We start from the raw sequence: 24,378 nt of genomic DNA on the forward strand, positions 1-24,378 counted from the left end.
GTCGTTTTTCTTACATTCTCCATTAATTTGCCATTAAAGTGCTGAAAGGGCGGGTTTTTTTTTTTTTTTTAAATTTTATTTTTTTAGCTTCTTTTATTATTATTATTAATTTTTTTTTTTTTTTAAAACTCCAGATATACTCTTTAACAAAAATACCAAATAACCAGAAAAGGCGAGTTTTCCAAGACGAGTCTTTTTTTTTTTTTCCCCTTTTATAATACAAATAACGTAACAAACGCGGCGAGGAACAAAAAAACCACAACCATAAAAATCCTTTAAAAAAAAAAATCAAAAATCAATCGAGACGGGGTCATTTAGTGGCAAACCCCACAATTTTGGGGGGTTATTTCCTGCAGAAATTCCCGGTTATTCGATATTTTTACCAAAACCGCGGGAAACGCGCCAAAAATTTTAATTTTTTTTTTTTTTTTTTTCCCAGCAGCTTTTTATTATTATTATTATTTTTTTTTTGGGTTGATAAATCCGGTCGCCCGACGGAAATTTCAGCAAATAAAAGCCCGAGAAAATGGTTAAAGTGGAGAAAACGAACATTTAAAAGAAGGCGAAAACCTCGTTTCTACGCAGCGAACGCTGGAAATGTGGTTAAAATGGGGAAAAGAAGGAATAAAACCTCGTTTCCTTGAACCAAATACTGAAAATATTTAGTAAAATACGGTTAAGATGGAGGAAAAAACCCACAATGTTTCGTTTCCTTGAACAAAATTTAGTAAAAATTTAGCAAAATATGGTTATGGAGAAAAAACCCCACAATATTTCATTTCCTCAAACCAAATTTTGAAAAAATTTAGTAAAATATGGAGAAAGAAAATCCACAATATTTTCGTTTCCTCGAACCAAATTTTGAGAAAATTTAGTAAAATATGGAGAAAAAAAATCCACAATATTTTCGTTTCCTTGAACCAAATTTTGAGAAAATTTAGTAAAATATGGAGAAAAAAAACCCACAATATTTTCGTTTCCTCGAACCAAATTTTGAGGAAATTTAGTAAAATATGGAGAAAGAAAATCCACAATATTTTCGTTTCCTCGAACCAAATTTTGAGGAAATTTAGTAAAATATGGAGGAAAAAAATCCACAATATTTTCGTTTCCTCGAACCAAATTTTGAGGAAATTTAGTAAAATATGGAGGAAAAAAACCCACAATGTTTCGTTTCCTTGAACCAAATGTTGAAAGAATTTAGTAAAAAGATGGTTAAGATGGAGGAAAAAAAAAAACCAAAAAACCAAAAAAACAAACCGCGATATTTCGTTCCCTTCAACCAAATGTGAAAAAATCCGGTAAAAAGACGGTTAAGACAGAGGGAAAAAAAAAAAAAATATATATAATAAAAATCAAACCTCATTTTCTTGAACCAAGCGCTGAAAATATTCAGTAAAATGGGGCGAAGGGGGGGGAAAAAAAATAAAATAGATGAAAGTGTCCAAAAAAAGCCCGAAAAGAGCTGGCGAGGAGATGAAGCGTTTGGCGCCGTCCCGCAGGCCCCACCCGGAATTTGGGGGAATTCGGCCCAAAAAAAGCTCCGAAAAGTGGTTCTATAGGGAGCCGGGGAAGGGCCGCCGGGCCTATATACAACGGCACCTATAGCCCGAGGCGCCTATAGATGTTTTGGGGTGTTTTCCGCGCAGTTTTTACTCCTTTTTTTTGGGCACGGCCAACTCGAGCGCGGGCAGGCGCAGCGCGGCCTTCGTCCCGCCGTCCGAGGACGAGGAGGAAAGTCGCGATTTCTTCCCCTTTTCGGCCTCCTCGTCGCTCCCCGTCACCTCGTAACACCCTTTGCTCTTCGAGCCGATCCCCCCGAACGTCCCGAATTTCGGCGTTTTGCCCGTTTTCCCCTTTTCGGCCCCGTCGGGCTCCGGCGGGCCCGGGCGCTCGTCGCTGAGCGACGACGAGCGGTGACGCGTCTTTTTGGGCTTAAAGATGGAAAAAACCCCTTTGGCCGCCTCCGTTTCGCCTTCCGCCGACCCCAGGCTGGCCTTGGAGCTCTTCAGGTCGGGCCTGGAGCCCGAAACGGAGCCCGAACCCTCCAGGGACCCCCCGCCCTTCCCTTTTTGCTTGGAAAAGTTGAATTTGGGCATTTTGAGCTTGGATTTCTTCAGCCGCGCGTCGGGCTCTTCGGCCTCCGCGACGTCGGCGTCGCCCCCCGGGAACTCGACGTCCACCCCCATCTCCCTGCCCTTCGTTTCGGGCTCGGAAAAGACGAATTTGGGCACGCGGAGCTTGGGGAACGAGACCCTGGCCGGGGCGCACTCGGTGGCGACTTTGATCTTCGGCCCTTTGGCGTCGGCGTTAAAAGCCGAGCCCGAAACTCCGGACGCGTCGGGGTGGCCGCCGACCCCGTGGACAGTGACTTTGGGCCCTTGGACCTTGCCGACGACGTCCACGTTTGGTCCTTTCAGCTTCAGGTCGGCGTCCGGCGAGGAAACGCCGGGTGAAATTTGAAATTTAGGCCCTTTCCATCCCACGGCGGGTCCTTCCACCCCGACGCCGACCCCGGGACCCCTCAGGTCTCCTTTGACTTGGGGGCCTTCGAGATGAACCCCAACGTCGGCTCCGTTCACCCCGGCGCTCGAAACGCTGAACTGGGGGAGTTTGAGGGACGGGAGCTTGATGGCGCCACCCAAAATTTCGAAGGCGGCGTCGGGCGCGTCCGCCGAAGCTTTGGGGGGTTCGACGTCCAGATCTCCTTTCAACTTTGGTCCTTTCAGGTCTAAATTCAAATCCGGGGCGGACGGGTCTACCGAGGGCCCTTTGGCGGCGAAGCCGAGGTTGAGATTCGCACCCGGGGCGTCGGCGTCGAGCTCCAGGCCGGGTCCCTCCATGGCGAAGGGTTTTACCTTGGGCAGCTTCATCTTCCCTCCCAAACCTCCCAGGTCGAGGTTGACGTCGGGCCCTTCGAGCGAACCCGAAACGTCCAGATCTCCCTTGATTTTTGGTCCTTTCAGGTTTCCCTCCACATCGGGGCCGGAGATTCGGGGCCCTTTGAGCGTCACGTCGGCGCCGCGGAGACCGACGTCGACCGACGGGGCCGAGACGTCCAACTTTGCGCCCGGCGTTTCCAAAGCAAGACCCGTTTTCCCCACCTGGGGCAATTTCAACTTCCCGTCGGGACCTTCCAGTTCTGCTCCAGGAACGTTGACTTCGCCTCTGACTTTTGGTCCTTTCGCGCTCAAGTCGACGTCCGGCAGCGGGACGGAGGGGACGTCAACTCCTTTCAGGTCGCCCTCGATTTCCACCTGCCTGCCGGGGAGTTTGAATTTCGGTTTCTTCAGGTTCACGTCAGGAGCTTCGACGTCCACGTTGAGACTCGGCCCTTTGACCGTCGGCGCCGAAACTTCCACCTCGGGCGCTTTCAGCTCTCCTTCCATTTTCGGGGCCGTCACCGAGGCGTCCCCCCTGAATCGGTGCGATTTGAGATCAAACTCAACGTCGGGGATGGAGATTTTCCCAAACATGGGTTTCTTCCCTTTGGGGGACTTCACCGCAGCGTCGCCTTTGACGGTCACGTCCGGCGCGGCCACGTTCACCTCCAGCTCGGGAGATTTCAAACCGGCGTCCAGGTCTCCACCCGCCACGTTCACGTCGAACCCGCCCTTCTTGCCCTTGACTTTGGGGCCGCTCATGTGAAGTTTCGGCATCTTGAACTTGCTCTTCTTCCCCTTTCCGGCAACGTTGACGTCGGGCGACTCCACGTTGAGTTCCGGCTCCGCTAAATCCACTTCTGCCCCCGGCACCTTGATTTCTGCCTTTGGGCTTTTCATCCCGAACCCAAACTTGGGCTTTTTAAACTTGGGAAGTTTGACGTTGGCCTCCGGGCCTTCGATGTTTAAGTCGGGACATTCCACGTCGACTTCGGGGCCTTTGAGTCCAAATTCCGGGGCTTTGACCTCGACGTCGGGACCTTTCAGCTCACCCGCGATCTTTGGGGATGAGACTTCGAAGGTTCCCTTCGTCTTGTGGCCTTTCAAGCTCAAGTCTATCTCGGGCATCGAGATTTTGGGAACGTTCACGTGCATTTCTGGCATCTTCAATTTAGGGCCTTTCACTTTGCCCTCTGGCCCTTCGACGCTCACGTCCGGGACGCCGATATCGACCTTGGGGCCCGAAAGTTCCACCTCGGCCTTCGGCAAGTTCACGTCCACCTCAGGACCTTCCCCTTTCAAGCCGAACTCGGGCAGTTTCATTTTGGGGATCTTCACCTTTCCCTCCAGCCCATCGACGTCAACCTCTGGGCCTTCGATATCGACTTTGGGGCCTTTAATATCGATTTCGGGACCTTTCAGACCCACCTCGAGCTTTGGGGCGTGAAGGTCGGCGTCGCCTTTCAGCTTCGGTCCTTTCAGGTTCAAGTCGATGTCCGGCATGGAGATCTGGGGCGTCTTGATGTGCATCTCGGGCACCTTGAACTTGGGGCCTTTCACTTTTCCGTCCGGCCCTTCGATGGTCGCGTCGGGGGCTTGAACGTCCAACTTCGGGCCTTTGATGTCGACGTCCGGACACTGCAAATCGCCTTCCAGCTTCGGGGCCGAGACGTCCACGTCCCCCTTCATCTTGGGGCCCTTCAGATGGAAGTCGACGTCGGGCATGGAGAACTTGGGCGCCTTGATGTGCATCTCAGGCATCTTGAACTTGGGGCCTTTGAGTTTCCCTTCCGGCCCTTCGATGGTCACGTCGGGCACGTCAACGTCTATTTTGGGGCCTTTCACGTCGATTCGGGGCGCGTTCAAATCCCCTTCGAGCTTGGGGCCGGAAATATCGACGTCTCCTTTGAGCTGAGGCCCCTTGATGTTGAATTCGACGTCGGGGATGGAGACCTTGGGAGCTTTAATGTGCATTTCGGGCATCGCAAACTTGGGGCCTTTGACTTTTCCGTCCACGTTGAGATCAGGAGCTTGGACGTCCACGCTGGGGCCCGAAATCTCGATGTCTCCCTTGGGGACGTTGACGTCCACGTCCACCCCGTCCGATTTAAAGCCAGGCATGGAAAACTTGGGCATTTTGAATTTTGGCAGCTTGAACTTCCCCTCCGGACTCTCGATATCGACATCGGGGGCACCGATGTTGACCTCGGGACCTTTCAGTTCGCATTCGGCTCCCGGCGCTGACACGTCCACGTCCCCCTTCACTTTGGGGCCCTTCAGGTTGAAGTCAACGTCGGGCATGGAGATCTTGGGGGCCTTGATGTGCATCTCGGGCATCTTGAACTTGGGGCCTTTAATTTTTCCTTCAGGGCCTTCAATGTCCAACTCCGGACCCTCAATATCCACCTTTGGCCCAGACACATCGATGTCTCCTCTGGGAAGGTTCACGTCCACCTCTGCGCCTTCTCCTTTGAAACCCGGAACCCCAAACTTGGGCATTTTGAACTTGGGCAGCTTGAATTTTCCCTCCGGGCCGTGAACGTCCACGTCGGGCACATCGATGTCGACTTTTGGAGCCTTGATTTCCACGTCAGGCCCTTCCAGCTTGGGGACAGAAATGTCCACGTCCCCCTTGACTTTGGGGCCCTTCAGATTGAAGTCAACGTCGGGCATGGAGATCTTGGGGGCCTTGATGTTCAAGTCGGGCATCTTGAACTTGGGGCCCTTCAACTTCCCTTCAGGACCTTCCAGTTCGACGTCAGGAAGGTCGACATCCAGTTTAGGGCCTTTGATATCAACGTCTGGGCATTTCAAATCTCCCTCGATTTTTGGAAGAGATACGTCCACGTCCCCCTTCACTTTGGGGCCCTTCAGGTTGAGATCAAAGTCCGGCATGGAGATCTTGGGTGTCTTGATGTGCATCTCGGGCATCTTAAATTTGGGACCCTTCAACTTTCCTTCTGGGCCCTCGATTTGAACATCTGGGGCACTAACATCCAACTCAGGACCTTTAACATCAACTTCGGGGCCTTTCAGGTCACCTTCCACGCACGGCACAGACACGTCCACGTCCCCCTTCACTTTCGGGCCTTTCAGATTCAAATCAAAGTCCGGCATCGAGATTTTGGGAGCCTTAAAATGCATCTCGGGCATCTTGAACTTGGGGCCTTTCAGTTTTCCTTCTGGGCCTTCGATCTCCACATCGGGAACATCTATGTCGACGTTGGGGCCTTTGATATCAAGGTCTGGGCCTTTCAAATCACCTTCCAGCTTGGGGACAGACACGTCCACGTCTCCCTTCACTTTGGGGCCTTTCAGGTTGAGGTCGATGTCCGGCATGGAGATCTTGGGTGTCTTGATGTGCATCTCGGGCATCTTGAACTTGGGGCCTTTAATTTTTCCTTCAGGGCCTTCAATGTCCAACTCTGGACCCTCAATATCCACCTTTGGACCAGACACATCAAGGTCTCCTTTGGGCAGGTTCACGTCCACCTCTGGGCCTTCTCCTTTGAAACCCGGAACCCCAAACTTGGGCATTTTGAACTTGGGCAGCTTAAATTTTCCCTCCGGGCCGTGAACGTCCACGTCTGGTGCTTCAATGTCGACTTTGGGGCCTTTGATATCAATGTCCGGGCCTTTCAAATCACCTTCCAGCTTGGGAAGGGAAACATCTACGTCTCCCTTCACTTTGGGGCCTTTCAGGTTCAGGTCGATGTCCGGCATCGAAATCTTGGGTGTCTTGATGTGCATCTCGGGCATCTTGAACTTGGGGCCCTTCAACTTCCCCTCTGGGCCTTCGATGTCCAACTCTGGACCCTCGACATCCACCTTTGGACCAGAAATATCCAGGTCTCCCTTGGGCAGGTTCACGTCCACCTCTGGGCCTTCTCCTTTGAAACCCGGAACCCCAAACTTGGGCATTTTGAACTTGGGCATCTTAAATTTTCCCTCCGGGCCGTGAACGTCCACGTCGGGCACATCGATGTCGACTTTGGGGCCTTCAATATCGATGTCAGGAGCCTTCAAATCCCCTTCGAGCTTCGGCGCAGAAATATCGACGTCTCCTTTCAACTTGGGGCCTTTGAGGTTCAAGTCAAAATCAGGCATGGAGATCTTGGGGGCCTTGATGTTCAAGTCGGGCATCTTGAACTTGGGCCCTCTCCATTTTCCTTCTGGCCCTTCAACGTCCAGCTCGGGCGCCTCGATGTCAACCGTTGGTCCTTTGACGTTGACGTCCGGCCCAGTCAATTCCCCTTCCAGTTTTGGCGCTGAGACGTCGACGTCCACGCCGCCCTTGATCTTGGGGCCTTTCAAATTCAAATCCAAGTCGGGCATGGAGATGTTGGGAGCTTTGATGTTCATTTCGGGCATTTTAAACTTGGGGCCTTTCAGTTTTCCTTTGGGACCTTCGACGTCCAGGTCAGGAACCTCCACGTCCACTTTCGGGCCTTTCACGTGCAAATCGGGGCCTTTCAGATCCACCTGGGGGAGGGAAACGTCCACGTCCCCCTTCACTTTGGGGCCTTTTAGGTTCAAATCGATGTCCGGCATGGAAATTTTGGGAGCTTTGATGTTCACCTCGGGCATCTTGAACTTGGGGCCCTTCAGCTTCCCCTCTGGGCCTTCAATCTCCAGCTCTGGACCTTCAATATCCACCTTTGGGGCAGAAACGTCGAGTTCCCCCGTCGGCAGGTTCACATCCACCTCTGGCCCCTCGGCCTTCAACCCCGACACGCCAAATTTCGGCATTTTGAACTTGGGCATTTTGATTTTCCCCTCCGGGCCGTGAACGTCCACGTCGGGCACCTCGACGTTGACTTTGGGGCCCTTGACGTCCAACTCGGGCCCCTTCAGTTCCCCTTCCAACTTGGGGCTGGAAACATCTAATTCTCCTTTCATTTTATGCCCTTTCAGGTTGAGCTCCACGTCCGGCATCGACACTTTAGGTGAGGAAATACTCAGGAAAGGCATTTTAAACTTTGGCCCTCTGGATTTCGCCTGCACATCCACATCCGGAGCCTGAACCTCGACTTTCGGACCAGATATTTCAACGTCAGGTTTCTTCAGTTTCACGTCCACTTCGGGGCTTTGCACTTTCGGACCAGAAAAGCCGAATTTGGGCAGTTTGAACCTGGGTTTTTTAGCTTTTCCTTCCACGTCAAGCTTCGGTCCCTCAACCTCGAACTCTGGCCCTTTGATGTCGATTTTAGGGCCTTTCAGCTCACCCTCTACTTTGGGAAGGGAAGGATCGACGTCAGCTTTGAGTTTGGGGCCTTTCAAATTTAAGTCAATGTCCGGCATGGAGATTTTGGGCACATTGAACTGAATCTCAGGCTTTTTAAATTTGGGGCCCTTAATTTTCCCTTCCGGGCCTTCAATGTCGACGTCGGGAACATTGATGTCAACCTTTGGACCTGAAATACCAATGTCGGCCTCAGGTAGGTTGACATCGACGTCTGGCCCTTCTCCTTTCAACCCGGACAACCCAAACTTGGGCATTTTGAACTTGGGCATTTTGATTTTACCTTCTGGGCCGTGAACGTCCACGTCTGGTGCTTCAATGTCGACTTTGGGACCCTTGATGTCCAGTTCGGGGCCTTTTAAATCACCTTCAAGCTTGGGGACAGAAATGTCCACGTCCCCCTTCACTTTGGGGCCCTTCAGGTTGAAGTCAACGTCGGGCATGGAGATCTTGGGGGCCTTGATGTGCATCTCGGGCATCTTGAACTTGGGGCCTTTAATTTTTCCTTCAGGGCCTTCAATGTCCAACTCCGGACCCTCAATGTCCATCTTTGGACCAGAAATATCCAGGTCTCCTTTGGGCAGGTTCACGTCCACCTCTGGGCCTTCTCCTTTGAAACCCGGAACCCCAAACTTGGGCATTTTGAACTTGGGCAGCTTGAATTTTCCCTCCGGGCCGTGAACGTCCACGTCGGGCACATCGATGTCGACTTTTGGAGCCTTGATTTCCACATCAGGCCCTTCCAGCTTGGGGACAGAAATGTCCACGTCCCCCTTGACTTTGGGGCCCTTCAGATTGAAGTCAACGTCGGGCATGGAGATCTTGGGGGCCTTGATGTTCAAGTCGGGCATCTTGAACTTGGGGCCCTTCAGTTTCCCCTCTGGACCTTCCAGCTCAACGTCAGGAACGTCGACATCGACTTTGGGGCCTTTGATATCGACTTCGGGGCCTTTCAAATCTCCCTCAATTTTTGGAAGAGACACGTCCACGTCCCCCTTCACTTTGGGGCCTTTCAGGTTGAGATCAAAGTCCGGCATGGAGATCTTGGGGGCCTTGATGTTCAAGTCGGGCATCTTGAACTTGGGGCCCTTCAGTTTCCCTTCAGGACCTTCGAGCTCAACGTCAGGAACATTCACATCCAGTTTAGGGCCTTTGATATCAATTTCCGGGCCTTTCAAATCTCCCTCGATTTTTGGAACAGACACGTCCACGTCCCCCTTCACTTTGGGGCCTTTCAGGTTCAGGTCGATGTCCGGCATCGAAATCTTGGGTGTCTTGATGTGCATCTCGGGCATCTTGAACTTGGGGCCCTTCAACTTCCCCCCTGGGCCTTCGATCTCCAACTCTGGACCCTCAATATCCACCTTTGGCCCAGACATATCAAGGTCTCCCTTGGGCAGGTTCACGTCCACCTCTGGGCCTTCTCCTTTGAAACCCGGAATCCCAAACTTGGGCATTTTGAACTTGGGCATCTTAAATTTTCCTTCTGGACCGTGAACGTCCACGTCGGGCACATCGATGTCGACTTTTGGCCCCTTGATGTCCAGTTCAGGACCCTTCAGGTCGCCCTCAAGCTTGGGAAGGGAAACATCAACATCCCCCTTAATCTTGGGGCCCTTCAGATTGAAGTCAACGTCGGGCATGGAGATCTTGGGGGCCTTGATGTTCAAGTCGGGCATCTTGAACTTGGGGCCCTTCAGTTTCCCCTCTGGACCTTCCAGTTCAACGTCGGGAAGGTCGATATCAACCTTGGGGCCTTTGATATCAACGTCCGGGCCTTTCAAATCTCCCTCGACTTTCGGGAGAGACACGTCCACGTCTCCCTTCACTTTGGGGCCCTTCAGGTTCAGGTCGATGTCCGGCATGGAGATCTTGGGTGTCTTGATGTGCATCTCGGGCATCTTGAACTTGGGGCCTTTAATTTTTCCTTCAGGGCCTTCGATGTCCAACTCCGGACCCTCAATATCCACCTTTGGACCAGAAATATCCAGGTCTCCTTTGGGCAGGTTCACGTCCACCTCTGGGCCTTCTCCTTTGAAACCCGGAACCCCAAACTTGGGCATTTTGAACTTGGGCAGCTTAAATTTTCCTTCTGGACCATGAACGTCCACATCTGGTGCTTCAATGTCAAATTTGGGGCCTTTGATTTCCACGTCAGGCCCTTCCAGCTTGGGGACAGAAATGTCCACATCCCCCTTGACTTTGGGGCCCTTCAGGTTGAAGTCAACGTCGGGCATGGAGATCTTGGGGGCCTTGATGTTCAAGTCGGGCATCTTGAACTTGGGGCCCTTCAGTTTCCCCTCTGGACCTTCCAGCTCAACGTCAGGAAGGTCAATGTCAACCTTGGGGCCTTTGATATCAATGTCTGGGCCTTTCAAATCACCTTCCAGCTTGGGGACAGAAATGTCCACATCCCCCTTTACTTTGGGGCCTTTCAGGTTCAGGTCGATGTCCGGCATGGAGATCTTGGGTGTCTTGATGTGCATCTCGGGCATCTTGAACTTGGGGCCCTTCAACTTCCCTTCAGGACCTTTCAGCTCGACGTCAGGAAGGTCGACATCCAGTTTAGGGCCTTTGATGTCAACATCTGGGACTTTCAAATCTCCCTCGATTTTTGGAACAGACACGTCCACGTCCCCCTTCACTTTGGGGCCCTTAAGGTTGAGATCAAAGTCCGGCATGGAGATCTTGGGGGCTTTGAAGTGCATCTCGGGCATCTTAAATTTGGGACCCTTCAGCTTTCCTTCTGGACACTCCAGCTCCACATCCGGAGCCTCTATGTCCACTTTTGGACCTTTTACTGTCACTTCAGGCCCTTTCAGGTCACCTTCTAACTTGGGAACGGAAACGTCCACGTCCCCCTTCACTTTGGGGCCTTTCAGGTTGAGATCAAAGTCCGGCATGGAGATTTTGGGAGCCTTAAAATGCATCTCGGGCATCTTGAACTTGGGGCCTTTGAGCTTCGCTTCCGGACACTCCAGCTCAACGTCAGGAACGTTCACGTCCAGTTTAGGGCCTTTGATATCGACTTCCGGGCCCTTCAAATCTCCCTCAATTTTCGGGACAGACACGTCCACGTCCCCCTTCAATTTGGGGCCCTTTAGGTTGAGATCAAAGTCCGGCATGGAGATCTTGGGGGCTTTGAAGTGCATCTCGGGCATCTTAAATTTGGGACCCTTCAATTTTCCTTCCGGGCCCTCAAGCTCAACGTCGGGAACATCTATGTCCACTTTGGGCCCTTGAAGTTCCAGATCTGGCCCTTTCACATCACCCTCTATTTTGGGGAGGGAAACATCCATTTCTCCTTTCATTTTGGGGCCTTTCAAGTTGAGGTCAACGTCGGGCATAGAAAATTTAGGCGCCTTAAAGTGCATCTCTGGCATTTTTATCTTGGGTCCTTTCCATTTTCCCTCAGGACCTTCAACATCAAGATCGGGAACATCGACATCCAACTTCGGGCCTTTAATAGTCACATCTGGCCCTTTCAGGTCACCCTCTAATTTTGGAAGAGAAACATCAGCACCCCCCTTCACTTTGGGGCCTTTCAGGTTCAGGTCGATGTCCGGCATGGAGATCTTGGGTGTCTTGATGTGCATCTCGGGCATCTTGAACTTGGGGCCTTTAATTTTTCCTTCAGGGCCTTCAATGTCCAACTCCGGACCCGCAATATCCACCTTTGGACCAGAAATATCAACGTCTCCTTTGGGCAGGTTCACGTCCACCTCTGGGCCTTCTCCTTTGAAACCCGGAATCCCAAACTTGGGCATTTTGAACTTGGGCATCTTGAATTTTCCCTCCGGGCCGTGAACGTCCACGTCCGGTGCTTCAATGTCGACTTTCGGGCCCTTGATTTCCACGTCAGGCCCTTCCAACTTGGGGACGGACACGTCCACGTCCCCCTTGACTTTGGGGCCTTTCAGGTTGAGATCAAAGTCCGGCATGGAGATCTTGGGGGCCTTGATGTTCAAGTCGGGCATCTTGAACTTGGGGCCCTTCAGTTTCCCCTCTGGACCTTCCAGCTCAACGTCAGGAAGGTCAATGTCAACCTTGGGGCCTTTGATATCAATGTCCGGGCCTTTCAAATCTCCCTCGACTTTCGGGAGAGACACGTCCACGTCTCCCTTCACTTTGGGGCCCTTCAGGTTCAGGTCGATGTCCGGCATGGAGATCTTGGGTGTCTTGATGTGCATCTCGGGCATCTTGAACTTGGGGCCTTTAATTTTTCCTTCAGGGCCTTCAATGTCCAACTCCGGACCCTCAATATCCACCTTTGGACCAGACACATCAAGGTCTCCTTTGGGCAGGTTCACGTCCACCTCTGGGCCTTCTCCTTTGAAACCCGGAATCCCAAACTTGGGCATTTTGAACTTGGGCATCTTGAATTTTCCTTCTGGACCGTGAACGTCCACGTCGGGCACATCGATGTCGACTTTTGGAGCCTTGATTTCCACATCAGGCCCTTCCAGCTTGGGGACAGAAATGTCCACGTCCCCCTTGACTTTGGGGCCCTTCAGATTGAAGTCAACGTCGGGCATGGAGATCTTGGGGGCCTTGATGTTCAAGTCGGGCATCTTGAACTTGGGGCCCTTCAGTTTCCCCTCTGGACCTTCCAGCTCAACGTCAGGAAGGTCGACATCCAGTTTAGGGCCTTTGATATCAATGTCTGGGCCTTTCAAATCACCTTCCAGCTTGGGGACAGAAATGTCCACGTCCCCCTTCACTTTGGGGCCTTTCAGGTTCAGGTCGATGTCCGGCATGGAGATCTTGGGTGTCTTGATGTGCATCTCGGGCATCTTGAACTTGGGGCCTTTAATTTTTCCTTCAGGGCCTTCAATGTCCACACTTGGCAACTCAACATCTACTTTTGGCCCAGAAACATCAACGTCTCCTTTGGGCAGGTTCACGTCCACCTCTGGGCCTTCTCCTTTGAAACCTGGAATCCCAAATTTGGGCATTTTGAACTTGGGCATCTTAAATTTTCCTTCTGGACCATGAACGTCCACGTCTGGTGCTTCAATGTCAAATTTCGGGCCCTTGATTTCCACGTCAGGCCCTTCCAACTTGGGGACGGACACGTCCACGTCCCCCTTCACTTTGGGGCCTTTCAGGTTGAGATCAAAGTCCGGCATGGAGATCTTGGGGGCCTTGATGTTCAAGTCGGGCATCTTGAACTTGGGGCCCTTCAGTTTCCCTTCAGGACCTTCCAGCTCAACGTCAGGAAGGTCAATGTCAACCTTGGGGCCTTTGATATCAATGTCCGGGCCTTTCAAATCACCTTCCAGCTTGGGAACAGACATGTCCACGTCTCCCTTCACTTTGGGGCCTTTCAGGTTCAGGTCGATGTCCGGCATGGAGATCTTGGGGGCCTTGATGTGCATCTCGGGCATCTTGAACTTGGGGCCTTTAATTTTTCCTTCAGGGCCTTCAATGTCCAACTCTGGACCCTCAATGTCCACCTTTGGACCAGACAAATCAAGGTCTCCTTTGGGCAGGTTCACGTCCACCTCTGGGCCTTCTCCTTTGAAACCCGGAATCCCAAACTTGGGCATTTTGAACTTGGGCATCTTGAATTTTCCTTCTGGACCGTGAACGTCCACGTCGGGCACATCGATGTCGACTTTTGGAGCCTTCATTTCCACGTCAGGCCCTTCCAGATTGGGAACAGACACGTCCACATCTCCCTTGACTTTGGGGCCCTTCAGATTGAAGTCAACGTCGGGCATGGAGATCTTGGGGGCCTTGATGTTCAAGTCGGGCATCTTGAACTTGGGGCCCTTCAGTTTCCCTTCAGGACCTTCCAGCTCAACATCAGGAAGGTCAATGTCAACCTTGGGTCCTTTGATATCAATATCTGGCCCTTTCAAATCCCCCTCAATTTTTGGAACAGACACGTCCACGTCTCCTTTCACTTTGGGGCCTTTCAGGTTCAGGTCGATGTCCGGCATGGAGATCTTGTGTGTCTTGATGTGCATCTCGGGCATCTTGAACTTGGGGCCCTTCAACTTCCCCCCTGGGCCTTCGATCTCCAAATCTGGACCCTCAATATCCACCTTTGGCCCAGACATATCAAGGTCTCCTTTGGGCAGGTTCACGTCCACCTCTGGACCTTCTCCTTTGAAACCCGGAATCCCAAACTTGGGCATTTTGAACTTGGGCATCTTGAATTTTCCCTCTGGGCCGTGAACGTCCACGTCGGGCACATCGATGTCGACTTTTGGCCCCTTGATGTCCACCTCCGGCCCTTTCAGGTCGCCCTCAAGCTTGGGAGCTGAGACTTCGACATCCCCCTTCATGCTGGGCCCTTTCAGACTAATGTCCACGTCGGGCGCGGAGATCTTGGGGGCCTTGATGTTCAAGTCGGGCACCTTGAACTTGGGGCCCTTCAGTTTCCCTTCCGGACACTCCAAATCAATATCTGGTGCCTCAACGTCAACTTTCGGCCCTTTAACGTCTATTTCTGGCCCTTTCAAATCTACCTTGGGAGCCGCGATATCCATCTCTCCTTTCACTTTAGGCCCCTTTAGGTTCAAATCCACGTCCGGCATGGAGATTTTCGGCGTTTTGATGTTCAGCTTCGGCATCCTGAACTTGGGGCCTTTCCATTTGCCTTCTGGCCCCGCAACGTCCAGCTCCGGCACCTCGATATCCGCCTCCGGCCCCGAAATATCCACCTCTCCTTTCGGCAGGTTGACGTCTACGTCAGCGCCCTCGAACTTCGGGCCGGAGACGTTAAAATGGGGGAGTTTCACTTTCGGCATTTTCAGTTTGGCTTCTGGACACTCCAGGTTGACATCCGGGACCTCAACGTCTATTTTCGGCCCTTTGACATCACCTTCGACCTTCGGAAGGGAAACGTCCATCTCTCCTTTCATTTTATGTCCCTTTAAGTTCAAATCGACGTCCGGCATGGAGATTTTGGGCGCCTTGATATTGAGCTTCGGCATCCTGAACTTGGGGCCTTTTATTTTCCCTTCCGGACATTCCAAGTCTACCTCGGGCAAGTCGAGGTCCACTTTGGGCCCTTCCACATCTATTTTGGGGCCCTTCAGATCTCCCGAGACCTTCACACCGGAAATTTCCCCTTCCCCTTTCAGTTGGGGGCCCTTCAAACCGAGATCCACGTCCGGTATGGACAGTTTGGGTGTCTGAACGTTTAATCCGGGCATTTTAAATTTGAGACCTTTCCCTTTTCCTTCTGGGCCTTCGATGTCCACGCTTGGCACGTCAATATCTACTTGAGGACCAGAAATGGCCACCTCGCCCTTTGGAAGAGTCACGTCAACATCGGGGCCTTCTCCTTTCATGCCAGGCACCCCGAATTTGGGCATTTTCAGCTTGGGGATCTTCACTTTGCCCTCCGGACCGTGAACGTCCAAGTCCGGCGCTTCGATGTCAACTTTGGGGCCTTTGATGTCAAGTCCAGGCCCTTTCAGCTCCCCTTCCAGTTTTGGGGCAGAAACGTCCAGTTCTCCTTTCACTTTGGGGCCTTTCAGGTTCAAGTCGATGTCGGGCATGGAGATTTGGGGGGTCTTGAAGCTCATCTCGGGCATCTTCACCTTGGGGCCCTTCAGGTGTCCTTCTGGGCCTTTGACGGCCACGCTTGGCACATCAACGTCAACCTTGGGCCCAGAAACGTCCACTTGGCCCTTTGGAAGAGTCACGTCGACATCGGGACCTTCTCCTTTCAGGCCGGGCACCCCAAATTTGGGCATTTTCAGCTTGGGGATCTTCAGTTTGCCCTCCGGACCGTGAACGTCCACGTCCGGCGCTTCGATGTCAACTTTGGGGCCTGCGAACTCTAGTTCAGGCCCCTTCAAATCAGCTCCTACCGTGGGAACGGAAACCCCCACGTCGCCCTTGACGTTGGGGCCTTTCAGGTTCAGATCGACGTCTGGCAAGGAGACCTTGGGACCCTTCAGTTGCCCTTCGGGCCCTTTGATGGCCACGCTTGGCACGTCAATATCTACTTTGGGGCCAGAAATGGCCACCTCGCCCTTTGGAAGAGTCACGTCAACATCGGGGCCTTCTCCTTTCATGCCGGGCACCCCAAATTTGGGCATTTTCAGCTTGGGGAACTTCACTTTGCCCTCCGGACCGTGAACGTCCAAGTCCGGCGCTTCGATGTCAACTTTGGGGCCTTTGATGTCAAGTCCAGGCCCTTTCAGCTCCCCTTCCAGTTTTGGGGCAGAAACGTCCAGTTCTCCTTTCACTTTGGGGCCTTTCAGGTTCAAGTCGATGTCGGGCATGGAGATTTGGGGGGTTTGGACGTGCACCCCCGGCATCGTGACTTTGGGGCCTTTGACGTCGATGTCGGGCACGTCCACCCCCAGTTTGGGGCCTTTCACGTCGAGCTGAGGCCCTTTCAAGTCCATCTTTGGGACGGAAACTCCCACGTCTCCCTTCACCTTCACATCGACGTCCAGCTCTGGCACGGACACACCGGGGCCTTTCCCAGCACCTCCCGGACCTTCGAATTCACCAGCAGGAACCTTCACGTCCATCTTGGGGACGGTGACACCCAGATCTCCCTTCGCTTGAGGGCCTTTCAGGTTCAAGTTGACGTCCGACAGAGAAATTTGGGGCGTTTCCACCTTCTTGAACGCGGGGCCTTTCCATTCTCCTTGGACGGCCACGCCGGGGACGCCGACGGCCACGTCGCACGGCGCCGGTGCCACCTCGCCCTTCGGGAGCGTCACCTCCGCGGCGGGACCTTCCCCTTGTGCGGACGAGGCCGTAAATTTTGGAAAAGTCATGTGGGGGATTTTGAGTTTTATCTTTTCGTCGTGAACGTCGGCGTCAGGAGGCGGGAGGGTTGCGCCAGGTGCTTTGATGGCCACGTCGGGTGCTTTGATGGCCACGTCGGGTGCTTTGGTGGCCACGCCGGGGACCTCCAGTTGTGGGGACGGGACCTTCACATCCCCCTTCAGCCCCACGTCCACCTGCGGCTTTGGGACTTGGGCTGAAGGAGCCGAAACTTGCGGTCCTGGGACGTGGACGGACGAGGAGGCGACATCCACACAAGGAGCTTGAGCGTCGGCGCCAGATCCCAGGCCGGGGAACCCGAATTTGGGCATTTTCAACACGGGAATCTTGATTTTTCCCACATCGACCGCCGGATTTTCCATCGCCGGTAAAGAAACGTCAACCCCGGGGGCGCGTCCCGTTGTGCCCCCCGGCATCTCCCTTCGGCCATCGGTGCCATAAATGTGTCCTTTGCCATCCAGCCCGGGACCCTTGATGTGAAAACCCATCTCCAGGTTCCCCGTTTGTCCGTTTGCCTCAAACGCGGGCGATCCCAGGAACGTCGGGCCAGAAACGTCACGTCCCGGCAGCTCCGCCATGACATGTTTTCCAGTTTCTCCGCCAGGAACTTGACTTTGCGTCGGCTGAGGGACCACCTGAGTCCTCACCTCGATGCCCGAGACGCCGATCCCAGGCTTGACGTCCAACTTTTGGGTGGAAGATCCAACCGTTGGCCTGGGAGGACCCTCTCCCGGCGCCATCTTGATGACGCTTGCCCCCAGTTCTCCCCCAACCTCCGTCTTCATCCCGTGGGCGGCCTCACGGCTCGGGATGCGGATTCTGAACTCGGGGCCGAGGACGTCGGCGTCTTTGCACCCGTCCTTCGCGGTGACGTCCACGGTGTACGCCGTCACCTTCCGCGTCACCGTGATGGTCCTGCTCTGCGTCCCGCCGCCCTCGGGCTCCGCCAGCTCCTCCGACTTGAGCCGCGGTTTGATCTTCGTCGTGTAGATCCTCCGGTACTCCTCGTCATCCCCGCTCTGCCAACGGGGAGAACCTCAGTTAGCGCCAAGACGCTGCTTCTTCCTCCCGCCGCCCTCACCAGAACCACAGAATCTCAGGGGTTGGATTGACCTCGAAAGATGATCTGCTCCGGAGCAGGAGCACCCAGGTGAGGTTACACAGAACCAGGTGGGTGTGAATGGATCCAGAGACTCCACAACCCCCCTGGGCAGCCTGGGCCGGGCTCTGGCACCCTCACCGGCAACAAGTTTCTTCTCATATTCAAGCGGAACCTCCTGTGTTCCAGTTTGTACCCAGAATCACCTCAGGGCTCAAAATGGCCCCCAAATCACCTCAGGGTTAAAATGGTGCAAAAATCATCTCAGGGTCAAAACGGCCCAAAAATCACCTCAGAGTCAAAATGGCCCAAAATCACCTCAGGGTCAAAATGGCCCAAAATCACCTCAGGGCTCAAAATGGCCCCAAATAACCTCAGGGTCAAAATGGCCCAAAATCACCTCAGGGTCAAAATGGCCCAAAATCACCTCAGGGTCAAAATGGCCCAAAAATCACCTCAGGGTCAAAATGGCCCAAAATCACCTCAGGGCTCAAAATGGCCCCAAATAACCTCAGGGTCAAAACGGCCCAAAAATCACCTCAGAGTCAAAATGGCACCAGAATCACCTCAGGGTTAAAATGGCGGCCCCAGGGGCACCAATTTGGGGAGTTTTAGCCTCGATTTCATGATATAATGGAAGAAAATGTACAAAAAGTGACTAACGTGGGAATTATCAATAAACAGAGCGACCCTCAAAATGGCACCAAAATCACCTCAGGGTCAAAATGGCGGCCCCAGGGGCACCAGTTTGGGGAGTTCTAGCCTCGATTTCATGATATAATGGAAGAAAATGTACAAAAAGTGACTAACGTGGGAATTATCAATAAATGGAGCGACCGTTAAGCTGCCTCAAAATGGCGCCACAATCACCTCAGGGTCAAAATGGTGCAAAAATCACCTCAGGCTCAAAGTGGCAGTCCCAGGGGCACCAATTTGGGGAGTTTTCGCCTCGATTTCATGATGTAATGTAAGAAAATGTACAAAAAGTGACTAACGTGGGAATTATCAATAAACAGAGCGACCCTCAAAATGGCGGCACCAGAATCACCTCAGGCTCAAAATGGCCCCAAAATCACCTCAGAGTCAAAATGGCGGCCCCAGGGGCACCAATTTGGGGAATTTTAGCCTCGATTTCATGATATAATGGAAGAAAATGTACAAAAAGTGACTAACGTGGGAATTATCAATAAACAGAGCGACCCTCAAAATGGCGGCACCAGAATCACCTCAGGCTCAAAATGGCCCCAAAATCACCTCAGAGTCAAAATGGCGGCCCCAGGGGCACCAGTTTGGGGAATTTTAGCCTCGATTTCATGATATAATGGAAGAAAATGTACAAAAAGTGACTAACGTGGGAATTATCAATAAACGGAGCGACTGTTAAGCTGCCTCAAAATGGCGCCAGAATCACCTCAGGGCCCAAAATGGCGGCCCCAGAATCACCTCAGGGCTCCAAATTTCACCAAAATCGCCCCGTTCGCAAGCGCTGGCCCACGGTCACCCGGTGGCCACTCACCAGCACGACCTCGGGGCTGCTGGGGGCGAAGACGTCGTGTCCGCATGTCTGTCCGGGCAGGGGGGAGCGGTCCCCCTTGCGCTGCAGGCGCAGCCCCACGGCGTGGTGCCCCATGGAGCTGAGCAGCTGGGCCACCTCCCCGGACTGCAGGTTGTCGAAGTAGACGGTGGCGCTGACGATCTGATCCCCTGCCGGGGCAAGAAGTGGGAGAAACGGGGGGGGAAAAGGGTCAGAAATGGGGGGGGGGAAAGGGTCAGAAATGGGGGGGGAAAAGGGTCACAAGGGGCGCGAAAAGGGTCACAAATGGGCGCGAAAAGGGTCACAAGGGGCGCGAAAAGGGTCACAAATGGGCGCGAAAAGGGTCACAAATGGGGGGGGAAAAGGGTCACAAATGGGGGGAAAAAGGGTCAGAAATGGGGGAAAAAGGGTCACAAATGGGGCGGAAAAGGGTCACAAATTGGGGGGAAAAGGGTCACAAATGGGGGGAAAAGGGTCACAAATGGGGGGAAAGGGTCACAAATTGGGGGAAAACGGGTCACAAATGAGGGAAAAGGGTCACAAATTGGGGGAAAACGGGTCACAAATGGGAGGGAAAGGGTCACAAATTGGGGCGAAAACGGTCACAAATTGGGGGGGGAAAGGGTCACAAATGGGGGGGAAAAGGGTCAGAAATGGTGGAAAAGGGTCACAAATGGGGAAAAAAGGGTCACAAATGGGGGGAAAAAGGGTCAGAAATGGGGGGAAAAAGGTCAGAAATGGGGGGGAAAAGGTCAGAAATGGGGGGGAAAAGGGTCACAAATGAGGGAAAAGGGTCACAAATTTTGGGGAAAAGGGTCACAAATTGGGGGGGGGAAAGGGTCACAATTGGGGGCAAAAAGGGTCACAAATTGGGGAAAAAGGGTCACAAATGAGGGAAAAGGGTCACAAATGAGGGGGAAAAGGGTCACAAATGGGGGAAAAAAAGGGGGGGAAAAAAGGGGAAAAAGGAGGCGAAGAAACAGAGTGCGGAGGAAGCGACCGAGGCACCACCCGGCAGGACAGAACAGCCCCAAACCCCCCGCTTTCCACCCAAATCTCCCATTTTTCCCCCCAACAGCCCCAAACCCCCGTTTTTCCCCCAAATCCCTGTTTTCCCCTCAAACTCCCCATTTTCCCCCAAACCCCCCATTTCCCCCCAAACCCCGTGGTTTTTCCCCCCAAACCCCCCAATTTTTCCCCCAAATCCCCCATTTTTCCCCCCAGACCCCCTATTTTTCCCCCCAACCCCCCCATTTTCCCCCAAACCCCATTTTTCCCCCCAAACCCCGCGGTTTTCCCCCCAAACCCTCCGATTTCCCCCCAAACCCCCATTTCCCCCCAAACCCCCCATTTTCCCCCAAACCCCCCGATTTCCCCCCAAACCCTCCGATTTCCCCCCAAACCCCCATTTTCCCCCAAACCCCCATTTTCCCCCAAACCCCCCGATTTCCCCCCAAGCCCCCATTTCCCCCCAACCCCCCATTTTTCCCCCAGACCCCCCGATTTCCCCCCAACCCCCCATTTTTCCCCAAAACCCCCCATTTTCCCCCCAAACCCCCATTTTCCCCCAAGCCCCCCCAGACCCATTCCCCCCAAACCCCCATTCCCCCAAACCCCCCATTTCCCCCCAAACAGCCCCAAAACCCCCATTTCCCCCCCAAACCCCCCATTTTCCCCCAACCCCCCATTTCCCCCAAACCCCCATTTTTCCCCCCAAACCCCCCATTTTCCCCAAACCCCCCATTTCCCCCAGACCCCCCGATTTCCCCCCAACCCCCCATTTTCCCCCAAAACCCCCCATTTTCCCCCCAAAACCCCCATTTTCCCCCCAACCCCCATTTCCCCCAACCCCCATTTTTCCCCCAACCCCCCCATTTTCCCCCAAACCCCCCATTTTCCCCCCAAACCCTGTGGTTTTTCCCCCCAAACCCCCCATTTTTTCGCCCAAACCCCCATTTCCCCCCAAACCCCATGGTTTTCCCAAACCCCCTTTTCCCCCAATCCCCCATTTCTCCTATTTCCCAAACCCCGATTTTCCCCAACCCCCCTCCCACATTTCCCAAAACCCCATTTTGCCCCCAAAACCCCCAGTTTCCCCCAAACCCCCCATTTTTCCCCAAACCCCCATTTTCCCCCAAACCCCATTTTCCAAAAACCCAACTCCCCCAAACCCCCATTTCCCCCAAACCCCCCATTTCCCCCAAACCCCCCATTTTCCCCAAACCCCCCATTTTCCCCAACCCCCATTTCCCCCAAACCCCCCATTTTCCCCAGACCCAAATCCCCAAACCGCTTTCCCCAAACCCCCCATTTTCCCCCCAAACCCACGTTTTTCCCCCAAACAGCCCCAAACCCCCGTTTTCCCCAAACCCCCCATTTTTCCCCCAAAACCCCCCATTTTCCCCCCAACCCCCCATTTTCCCCCCAACCCCCATTTTCCCCAAAACCCCCCATTTTCCCCCAACCCCCCATTTTCCCCCAACCCCCCATTTTCCCCCCAAACCCCCCATTTTCCCCCAACCCCCCATTTTTCCCCCAAACCCCCCATTTTCCCCCCAAACCCCCATTTCCCCCAGACCCCCCATTTTCCCACAACCCCCCATTTTTCCCCCCAACCCCCCATTTCCCCCAAACCCCCCATTTTCCCCCCAAACCCCCATTTTTCCCCCCAAACCCCCCATTTCCCCCCCAGACCCCCCGATTTCCCCCCAACCCCCCATTTTTCCCCCCAACCCCCCCATTTTCCCCCCAGACCCCCATTTTCCCCCCAAACCCCCATTTTCCCCCCCAAACCCCCATTTTCCCCCCAAACCCCGCGGTTTTTCCCCCAAAACCCCCCATTTCCCCCCAAACCCCCCATTTTCCCCCCAACCCCCATTTCCCCCCCAGACCCCCCGATTTCCCACCTTCCCTGACGACGCCCGTCCTGGCGGCCGGCGAGTCGCGCTGCACGCGCCGCACGAAGACGCCGCCGTCCGTCTGCTGGATGGTGATGCCGTGGGACGAGCTGCCCTGCCAGCCGGGGAGCACGATCTCCCGCGTCTCCTCCTCCTGCTCCATCTGCTGGGGGGGGGACGCAAAAAAATGGGGATGGGGGCGGCCCCGGAGAGGTTTGGGGGGAGAGCGATCGGGTTTGGGGGAGAGCGATCGGGTTTGGGGGGAGATTGATCGGGTTTGGGGGGAGATTGATTGGGTTTGGGAGGAGATCAATTGGGTTTGGGGGGAGATTGATCGGGTTTGGGAGGAGATCAATTGGGTTTGGGGGGAGATCGACTGGGTTTGGGGGGAGATCGATTGGGTTTGGGGGGAGATCAATTGGGTTTGGGGGAGATTGATCGGGTTTGGGGGGAGATTGATCGGGTTTGGGGGGAGAGCGATCGGGTTTGGGGGGAGAGCGATCGGGTTTGGGGGGAGAGCGATTGGGTTTGGGGGGAGAGCGATTGGGTTTGGGGGGAGAGCGATTGGGTTTGGGGGGAGATTGATTGGGTTTGGGGAGAGAGCGATCGGGTTTGGGGGGAGATCAATTGGGTTTGGGGGGAGATTGATTGGGTTTGGGGAGAGAGCGATCGGGTTTGGGGGGAGATCAATTGGGTTTGGGGGGAGATTGATTGGGTTTGGGGGGAGATCAACTGGGTTTGGGGGGAGATCAACTGGGTTTGGGGGGAGAGCGATCGGGTTGGGGGGAGATCAATTGGGTTTGGGGGGAGAGCGATTGGGTTTGGGGGGAGATCAATTGGGTTTGGGGGGAGAGCGATTGGGTTTGGGGGGAGAGCGATTGGGTTTGGGGGGAGATCAATTGGGTTTGGGGGGAGAGCGATTGGGTTTGGGGGGAGATCAATTGGGTTTGGGGGGAGAGCGATCGGGTTTGGGGGGAGAGCGATCGGGTTTGGGGGAGAGCGATTGGGTTTGGGGGAGATTGATTGGGTTTGGGGGAGAGCGATTGGGTTTGGGGGGAGAGCGATTGGGTTTAGGGGGAGAGCAATCGGGTTTGGGAGGAGATCGATTGGGTTTGGGGGGAGAGTGATCGGGTTTGGGGGGAGATCAATTGGGTTTGGGGGGAGATCAATTGGGTTTGGGGGGAGATTGATTGGGTTTGGGGGGAGATCGATGGGGGTCAAGATCAATTGGGTTTGGGGTGAGATCGATTGGGGTTTGGGGTGAGATCAACTGGGGTTTGGGGTGACACCAACTGGGGGTCAAGATAAGATCAATTGGGGTTTGGGGTGAGATCAATTGGGGTTTGGGATGAGACCGATTGGGGTTTGGGATGAGACCGATTGGGGTTCGAGATCAATTGAGGTTCGGGGTGAGATTGATCGGGTTTGGGGGGAGATTGATTGGGTTTGGGGGGAGATCGATTGGGGTTTGGGGGGAGATCAATTGGGGGTCGGGGTGAGACCGATTGGGGTTTGGGATGAGACTGATTGGGGGGTCAAGATATGATCAGTTGGGGTTTGGGGTGAGATCAATTGGGGTTTGGGGTGACACCAACTGGGGTTTGGGGTGACACCAATTGGGGTTTGGGGTGACACCAACTGGGGGTCAAGATAAGATCAATCGGGGTTTGGGGTGAGATCGATTGGGGTTTGGGGTGAGATTGATTGGGGTTTGGGGTGAGATTGATTGGGGTTTGGGGTGACACCGATTGGGGGTCAAGATAAGATCAATTGGGGTTTGGGGTGAGACCGATTGTGGTTTGGGGTGACACCGATTGTGGGTCGGGGCGGGAAAGGCGACAGACGCAGGTTTGGGGCGCGGGTTGGGGTTGTTGTGGTTGGGAGGGACCTCGAGGTCAACGAGTCAAATATTGACCCAACAGCGGCACGAAAATCATCAAATCGGACAATTGGTTGGGTTG

General features: G+C 53.8%; 1 protein-coding gene across 1 annotated transcript; it reads right to left on the minus strand.

Moving 5' to 3' along the window:
- Positions 1-29: 29 nt before the first annotated feature.
- On the minus strand, positions 30-22,580 carry LOC136000254 (neuroblast differentiation-associated protein AHNAK-like). The gene is made up of 3 exons (XM_065654033.1): positions 22,427-22,580; positions 19,503-19,690; positions 30-17,906 (listed from the first exon to the last, which is right to left on the minus strand). The coding sequence occupies exons 1-3, from the start codon at positions 22,578-22,580 to the stop codon at positions 1,653-1,655; spliced, it is 16,596 nt and encodes a 5,531-aa protein (XP_065510105.1). The 3' UTR covers positions 30-1,652.
- Positions 22,581-24,378: the final 1,798 nt, after the last annotated feature.

This window comes from Caloenas nicobarica, chromosome 32, assembly GCF_036013445.1.
Source record: "Caloenas nicobarica isolate bCalNic1 chromosome 32, bCalNic1.hap1, whole genome shotgun sequence".
NCBI lineage: Eukaryota > Metazoa > Chordata > Aves > Columbiformes > Columbidae > Caloenas > Caloenas nicobarica.